Source organism: Anolis carolinensis, chromosome 2 (genome assembly GCF_035594765.1).
Source record: "Anolis carolinensis isolate JA03-04 chromosome 2, rAnoCar3.1.pri, whole genome shotgun sequence".
Lineage (NCBI taxonomy): Eukaryota > Metazoa > Chordata > Lepidosauria > Squamata > Dactyloidae > Anolis > Anolis carolinensis.
This window is the reverse complement of record NC_085842.1, coordinates 183,770,507-183,779,050: the sequence shown is the minus strand read 5'-3', so window position 1 is coordinate 183,779,050 and position 8,544 is coordinate 183,770,507. Positions and strand designations below refer to the sequence as shown.

Below are 8,544 nucleotides of genomic sequence, written 5' to 3'. Positions count from 1 at the left end.
TCTTGCAACATGGCAGAATCTCCTGCAAGTCCAGACTAGGGATGGGAATGATCAGGCCTGCCCAATGTTCAACTGTAGCTCCCAGCAGCTCTAATTACTGGAAAGCCAATTGTCCATTACTGTCATAGAGCCTCTATGATCTTGTGACAAGAAATGACCCTACCCCAAACATGTTTTTCCTGTAACTTTATTATAAAATATATTAGAGAAGGTGAGGGAATGGGTGTCTCAGTCCTGCTGCTTGGCTCGGGAAGCTTCAGCATTCGCCCGCAAGACAGCGCCAGGGCTTGGATAGGGACGCTGCTGGAAGAGGGGCCCAGCCGCAGTGGTGTCTGCCCCAGTCTTGGCTTCATTTCGCTTGGGTAACCCAGTGGACCAGGTTCCCCTTAAGTGAGAGAGATAGAGAGTTAGAAACCATATAGAACTATACCAGATGATCTACCTTGCCTATTTTCTATTCTAGCATCACACAACTCTTTGGCTCAAGTCTCTCTCTCCCATTCCTGCTTTGATAGCAATATGGTGGGACCTCTGTATGAAGTGGATTGATTCCAGAGACTTCATATAAAGCTCAAGCACCACCTGATACCTTCCACCCCAATGCATGCCCCAAAAATAATTGTCCCCAGCCTCCCTTCCCCATTCTGACAACCAGATGCTTGTCTTTCTCACTCTGTCTCTGCAAACTTGAGCCAGTCCCAATCTCTTTTTTACACTATCAACTACCTCTTTCTCTTTGTACTCCTCACTCTTACTTCCATCCGTGCATAAACCTGACATCCTGACAATCAAATCCTCTTTCAACCCCTTGTTTTTTTCTCCTGTATCAGCAAGTTTTACAGTCCTCCCATAAAGCCACTGGGTGGCGCAGGAGAGAGATTAACCATTTTGCATTCATTTTTGTTCATTTTTAAAGATATTCTCTCTCTCTCTCTCTCTCTCTCTCTCCATGTACATATACATATATAATAATTTATTTTTGTACCCGCCTCCATCTCCCCAAAGGGACTCGGGACGGCTTACATATGGCACAAGGTGCCTAAAACAACACATAAAATAAGCAAACAGTACAATACAAAATAAAACCACTAGTATATAAAACAATAATTTGAACTCAGAACAGCACAAATAACCTATAGTGTCATCTGTTGTAAAAACATGGCTAACTGTAAACAAGAAGAAAGGAAAGGGATAGTGCAGCTAAGGGACCAGGGAATGGGATAAAAGTGCTGTGCTGCATCATAATTGCAGACCATTGGGATAGACATTCTCAAAGGCTTTTCTAAACATCCAAGTCTTCAATTCCCTCCGGAAGGAGGACAGGGTGGGCCTGCCTAATCTTTCTGGGGAGGGCATTCCCAAGCCTGGGGGCTACCACCGAGAAGGCCCTCTCCCTCGTCCCCACCAACCGTGCTTGTGACGGTGGTGCGACAGCAAGAAGGGCCTCCCCGGCAGATCTTAACGCTTGCGCAGGTACATAGGGGGGATTCATTTATTAATATTATATAAAATACAATATATAAACATTTAATGGGGCCCCACAAGAAACTTTTGCTTCAAAAAGGGCTCTACAGCTGAAAAGGTTTGAGAACCCCTGCATTAGCTCAGCCAGAGTTCTTAGATGGAACCCAAGCAAAGGCTCTGAACTGGACACACAGAGCACATTTGACCTGCCTGTGATCTTCCACCTGCCCTCTATTCATTTCTTTCCTGGGGACTGAGCTTTAATGAGGAAACTCACCGAGGGGCATCAGAGTAAGCACTAGGGTCCATGGGGTCGAGTTCTTCATCCTTTCGGCTTGCTGCATAGGACAAACAGGAGAGATGCAAGGCACTTGTCATAACTCTCAACTTTCCCCTCCACCGAGCTGCAGGCTTAGGGAAACTTAAGCTCCCTCAATCTCTTACCATTTACGGTGGGTGTGGCTAGTGGGAGTTGATGTCCTAGAAAGTTAGAGGTTCTCTGCCATTGTCTTAGCAGGGTCTCAAGGACAAAGGGGTCCCAGAAACCCTGCTTCAAAGGGTCTGGCATGATCAAGAAGTATCTGTGGGGTTTGGAGTCCAGTGGCTGTGTCTCATGATACAAACCAGCTGCACTTACATTTCTTGCTCTTGGGGTATGGGGCCAGCTCCTCTCGTCGGTGGTACCGGCGCTCCTTCACATCTTCCCGCTCCACCTTTTCATGCAAACGCTCTGTTTTTTCCTCAACATCTGTAGGAGATTCATGTGGTTTGCATTTCAGTTCCCAGGCCTCCACCTTCCACTTCCCCTTGATCCTGAAGACTTGAAACAGTTATACACTCCCCATTTCTTTATAAACATGGTGAGACCTGGAATGGATGCTTGTCAATGGTCCTGAAAATTGCCTAGTGCTGACAGATTGTTCCTTGCCACATTTTAGGAATATTTAAAATATTTCAACCTGGTATATGCTTAGCTGGCACTTAAGATTAATTTAACAGTCAAACTTGGTGTGAGATTTTAGTCATGTAAATCTCTGGGCAGTTGCAACCCTTCAAGTGTTGTCAGACTACAATCCCATGATCCTTCAGCAAGGAAATTCAGATTCTCTTTCCTTTCTCACAATCAAATGAGATACTATTCATAAAGGATTTCTGTTTTATCAGGTCCCAGAGACACATGGCATTCCAGATGCTGTTGGACTGCAGCCTGTCAGCTTTAGTCATGATAACTAACGCCAATATCTAAAGGGCCCCACATTCCCCACTCCTGATCTACATACCAATTTTAATCAGGTGGCTTTAGTTATATTCTCTCATTCTTCAACCTATCAATTCTGAGTTATTTGCCCCAATAGTGCCAATAAAAAATTAAACACATCAGTATCTCACAAAGGGAAACACTAGTCAAATCTTTGTCTTAAAATGCAAAGGATACACAGATCAATCTGTTACAGCTGCAAGATTTCCAGGTAGGTAACCGAGAATATACAATTGAGTCACTTGCTTCATCCCCACCACAAAAACCTTCTATTGTGCCACACAAAAATACATAATATCCCTGCAGCTTCATAGATGGATAACAGAAAAAGGAAAACATGCCTGATAATTTAATGTACCGTAAGTATTTATTCTAACTATCACAAGTCAGCTCAACTAGAGCAGAGCTGGAGACTGCATTGGCTATCAGGTCTTAGCCAGTGTTACACTTCTGAACCCAGTCTTCAGTCCCTTGATGAAGTCAATCCTGCCCTCTTAACCTGGTTCCCACTACCACTATGCCATCTTACTCAAATTGGTAACATGTACCATCAGAAACAGAAACACAAAAACTCACCCAAACTGTTCTTCAGTTTCTTGGCTGCTTTGGTCACCACAGAATTGGGATCATTGGGTGAAAGCCATGAAACCAGATCAGTCTCTAGGTTCCAGTAGTAAGGGAGGCCGCTATGGGGAAAAAGAGTTCATGCATTTGATACCTTAACTCACACCAGCATTTCTAGAAATCAGGAGTTTCCCTATCCTAAGAAGACAGCGAAACATTACTGCTTCTGGCGATATAACACAAACCCGTTTGGGGTTGGGACCCACAGGTTAAGAATCAGTGCTCTAGAGGGCCTATGGCAGTGAATGAAACAAAAGCCTGCTACTTTGGCCAAGAATAGAGGCTTTTTAGAAGTCACTCTGAGTTTAAAAGAGTCCTTTTGAGGATTATCATTTCCAGAATCCCTTCTCTAGAACAACTGCTGGACATTTTGGCATAACCCACAAAAAATCTGTTCCAAGTTCTGGTGATATTTTCACTTTGCTGAATGAACCAATTTTGTAAACATAAAATAAAAGCATCCTAATAGAAAAACAATCATTTCTGAAAGAAGGAGATTCTGAGCTCTGCACAGCTTTTCTGTTCTTACCAGATAGGATCAATGACTTTGTACCAGTTTGGGGGAAGGTTCTCCATCCTAGTGGCTTCATAATCAACATGATCATCGTCATAATCCTCTGCAATGATTTCTTCCTCTGGCTCTGTTGAAGAAAATGGAAGGTAAGAAGAAGGGTCCATCTTCACTGCCATATAATCCAGTCTCTCAATGCAAATTAACTGCACTGAACTCATATAATCCAGTTCAAAGTAGTTAATCTGCATTCAGAATTTGGATTATATGGTGGGGTAGATCCAACCTTAGGATATGTATCAGTGACACCTGATGAAATATTATGAGCCACCACAGCTGCAAATGTAATTAGAAAATCATATATCCATATAGGAGCTGAAATGTTCTGGGACTGCTCTGTGGATGACAGATGGGCCATAATTGCTTTAGAATCTAAAATTAAAATACTTAAAAAGTCCTAAACATTGTTAGACTTAAACTCTCATAATCTCCTACTACTGTCTGAGCTGATGGGTACTGAAGTACAAAACAAAACAAAACAAAAAAACAGGAGGGTGATAGGTTTTCCATCATAGAGTCCTTTCTTTTCTCTTGCAAGGAAAGGATATTTCTGTTTTTACCAGGCTCCACGTGTTTCAGCAGGCCTCTTCTGGCCAGGCGAGACTGCAGGGCTACTGGCAGCGGCATTGAGGAGTCTCCAATCTAGGAATGATAATGGATAAAACACTTCTCTTCTGCACTGGATCCTCAGAGGAGGAGGGGAGAGATCCACAACAGCTCCAGGGTCTGATCCACTCAGGACCCAGGCTTGGGGGGTGGGTGGGCGCTGTTAAAATAAAACAATAAAACAGTTACCATACAGTGATTCATTGATTAAATTGATTCAAGTGCAGCCATAACATCTAAACTAAAAAGAGGCTGCAAAATTAGATTTACATGCAGTTCATGACTCATAGTTAAGCACGGGGGGGGGGGGGGGGGGTGAGACAACAAAGTGAGAGAAATCTACTCCTCGGAAGGGAAATTCCCTTCAGGAAGTTATCCTGGGGGAAATAGATCTCAACCAATCCTTATTTCAACAACCAGCCATTTTTTTCCAAATCCAATTATCACAGGGACAGAAAGTGCGATGAAATCTTCTGAACAGGGGCACAAACAGCAAAACAAACACCACACGGGTGTTCACCTTTCTCTATGCTATCAAAAGGTATATGCGTATGTATGTCTACTCTATACACATAATAAAAGTGAAATGTGTATGTGTGTATATGGCATAGGTATCCACTTATCACAGCCTCCAGCCTCCACAAACAGCTTTAACCCACACTGCTGAGGAGCCACCAAAGCATTCCTTCCACTGATATTGCAGATTACAGCGAGTGCCATGAACCTATCCAAGAGCCCTGCCAATGTCCTCCACAAACACCATACTGCCCCTCACCCAAGTGAAGGCTTTCAAACAAGAACAATTTCATTCTGGATTTCCTGTTTTTCCTCCAGAATGGGCATCCCAGGGTTCCTTCTCTCTCCTTTGGTGTGGAATTTACATGAGCCTGTCCACTACCTCTCTCTTAACCATTTCCTATTCTTTTCTATGGCACACAGCAAACAGAGGAATTGAACAGCAACTGAACATACTAGAGCAGTGAATCTCAACCTGGGGTCCCCAGATGTTTTTGGCCTTCAACTCCCAGAAATCCTAACAGCTGGTAAACTGGCTGGGATTTCTGGGAGTTGTAGGCCAAAAACATCTGGGGACCCCAGGTTGAGAACCACTGTACTAGAGAAAGAGGTTTGGGGAGAATTCACCTTGATTTATAGGAGTTGTAGGGATTGGGAGGTATAGTTCACCTGCAATCAATGAGAATTTTGAACTCCACCATCAATGGACATGGAACTAACTTGGCACACAGAACCCCTATGACCAACAAAATATACTGGAGGTCTTTATAGGTACTGATAGTAGTTGTCATTCATATATCCAGAGCGCACTATGAACCCCAACAATGATGGATCCAGACCAAACTTGGCATGCATACCCAATATGTCCAAATTGGAATCCCTGTGGATTTTGAGGGGAATTGGTCTGGATATTTTGGAGTTGTGGGTACTGGGATGTATAGTTCACTTACAATCAAGGAGCACTCTGAACTCCACCAAAGATGGAATTAGAGTTAAACAAAGCACACAGAGCCCACATGATCAGCAAAAAATACTGGAGATCTTTGGGGGAAATTCACCTTGATTTGAGGCAGTTGTAATTCACTTACATCCAGAGAGCACTATGAACCCAAACACCGATGGATCTGGACCAAATTTGGCACACATACCTGATATGCCAAAATTTGATTATGGGAGGGCTTTGGGGGGAACTGATCTTCCTTTCTGGGAGTTGTAGTTTACCCACAACCTGGGAAACTGACCTCCACCGATGATGGACTTGGACCAAACTTAGCACACAGAACCCTCATGACTAACTCAACCTGCTGGAGGAGTTTGAGGGGACTGACTCACAATAGTTGGAGTTGTAGTTTACTCTAAAGTCAGAGAGCATGTTGATCCCCACTGATGATGCATCCAGAGCAAACTTGCTCAACACATCAAACTTTAAGTACTAATGGAGTTTCTAGAGCTTAATCTGGCATGATGTCAACTGTAGTTCACTCACAACCTTATGCATTTTCTACAATTAAAACGCACTTTTTCAAATAACCTGGGCAACGCCAGAGACCCAAACTAGTATGTATATATATTTGGTTGGAGTTACACTAAAAAAAATGTACCTGTTCCAACTTACAAACAAATGCAACTTAAGAACAAACCTACAGACCTACCTTGATGGTCTGCCTGTACTGTGAAGGTTCATTCTGGGATAGCAGGAGGAGCAATCCATTGCAATTGGATTTAAACGGATTGACTCATGTTCTTTTTCAGTTGAGCCATTAAACCCGTTTCTTTTCTCCAGCAGATTTACTATCAAGCTTTATCTTAAAACCCAGGCCCCTTCTACACTTCCATATAAAATCCAGATTATCTGATTTGATCTGGATTATCTGGCAGTATAGACTCAGATAATTAAATTCAAAGCAGATGAGGATTATATTGGTTTGATAATCTGGATTATATGGCAGCGTAGAATGGGTGGATTGTTCCTCCATGCCACCCTCAAAACACATCCCTTCTGCCTATTGAAGTTGCCCCTAGGTAAAGGTTTCCCCAGACATTAAGTCTAGTTGTATCCGACTCTGGGGGTTGGTGCTCATCTCCATTTTTAAGTCAAAGAGCCGGCGTTGTCTGTAGACACCTCCTAGGTCATGTGGTCGGCATAACTGCATGGAGTGCCATTACCTTCCAACAGAAGGGGTATCTATTGATCTATTCACATTTGCATGTTTTCAAATTGCTAGAAGCTGGGGCTAACACTGGGAGCTCTCTCCGCTCCCCAGATTTGAACTAGTCAGCAGCTCTGCGGTTTAACCCATTGTGCCACCAAGAGCTCCTAACTTAGTTGCCCCTAACTGGAGATAAAACTATACAGTATTTTAATACTGTTGTGCCTGAAACTATGTACCCTGGAGCATCAGTAAGCAAAGGTGTCACTGTCTCTAATGCCCATGTGACACATTTTGGATAATTTTGAAATTGTGGAGGAGGGCTCCACTGGTTCCCCAACAACAACAAGAACAAAAACAATAAAACTTTATTTTTAGCCTGCCCTCTCTCCTCAAAGGAACTAGGGCGGCTTCCATAAACGAAGATGGCAAAAATTCAGGACAGGGTGGTGTAGATTTAATCCAGTTCGACACCACTTTAACTGCTATGGCTCAATGTTATTGAGCCATAGCTCAACTGCAGTTTGGTATTTTGGCAGAGAAGACAAAACATCTTATAAAAATGTTTAAATCCCAGGATTCCATAGCATTACGCCATGGCAGTCAAACTGGTGTCAAACTGCATTAACTTGCAGTGTAGATGCACTCTATTTTTCAGCGTTTTACCTGCACATCATCGGGTGCCCCCTTCTTCATCGACACAAAGGTAAAAAAAAAACCACATTCTGTTTGAAGAAGCTCATACCTGATTCCCCGTTCTCAGTCTTTTCGCCGAAGCCAAGCACCGTTTCTTAAACGAGCCCACTCAACACAGCCGTTTCCAGAATTGAAAGGTTTTTGACCCGACAAAGCTTCCGTCCCCAAGAGCTTAAGCTTCCTTTCTCCCTGTGCACGTGACACCACCACAGCCTATCGGAATTCGGCATCTTTTTTTCTCCCCTTTCCCTCCATATATTATTGATCGTCAGGTAAACGGGCAATGCACCAATCCGAGTGAAAGTCTTTCACGTCATCCCGCCCTTTAAGTCCCTCTTAACCTATCAGAGTCGAGCTTCTTTTCCCCACGAGATGCCTTCGACCCCATCTAAAGAAACTACCGGCCTCATTGGTTGGCTGAGTAAGATATAACAAAACAAGAGTGATAACCGCAGAAACAGAACCCGGAATTTCCAATGCAAGTTATCAGACTTTACTATTGTCACACTCTTCACATGGCACTTTAGTAGACCGTGTGTATACCACTTTAAATTCAGTGCAGAATTCTGGGATTTGTAGTTGGGGGGTCAACAAAAAAGTTCCTGTTTTGTAGTAAATTTCCTATGAAGCGGGTGAGGTGGTAGTCCTTTGTGATACAG

At 43.2% G+C, this 8,544-nt stretch overlaps 1 protein-coding gene across 1 annotated transcript; it reads right to left on the bottom strand.

The window, feature by feature from the left end:
* Positions 1-171: 171 nt before the first annotated feature.
* Positions 172-8,094, bottom strand: pqbp1 (polyglutamine binding protein 1). Its single transcript, XM_003225802.4, has 7 exons — positions 7,935-8,094; positions 4,478-4,683; positions 3,876-3,987; positions 3,299-3,408; positions 2,102-2,212; positions 1,742-1,802; positions 172-385 (listed from the first exon to the last, which is right to left on the bottom strand). The coding sequence occupies exons 2-7, from the start codon at positions 4,542-4,544 to the stop codon at positions 229-231; spliced, it is 618 nt and encodes a 205-aa protein (XP_003225850.1). The 5' UTR covers positions 4,545-4,683; positions 7,935-8,094; the 3' UTR covers positions 172-228.
* Positions 8,095-8,544: the final 450 nt, after the last annotated feature.

What these genes read in the sequence shown, in the direction of transcription:
- pqbp1 (XM_003225802.4), bottom strand. Translation starts at nt 4,544, where the DNA reads ATGCCGCTGCCAGTAGCCCTGCAGTCTCGCCTGGCCAGAAGAGGCCTG. An exon ending in GCTGAAACACGTGGAGCCTG is followed by an intron (nt 3,988 to 4,477) that starts GTAAAAACAGAA and finishes TTTCTTCAACAG; the next exon opens with AGCCAGAGGAAGAAATCATT. An exon ending in AAAGTCATTGATCCTATCTG is followed by an intron (nt 3,409 to 3,875) that starts GTAAGAACAGAA and finishes TTTTCCCCATAG; the next exon opens with CGGCCTCCCTTACTACTGGA.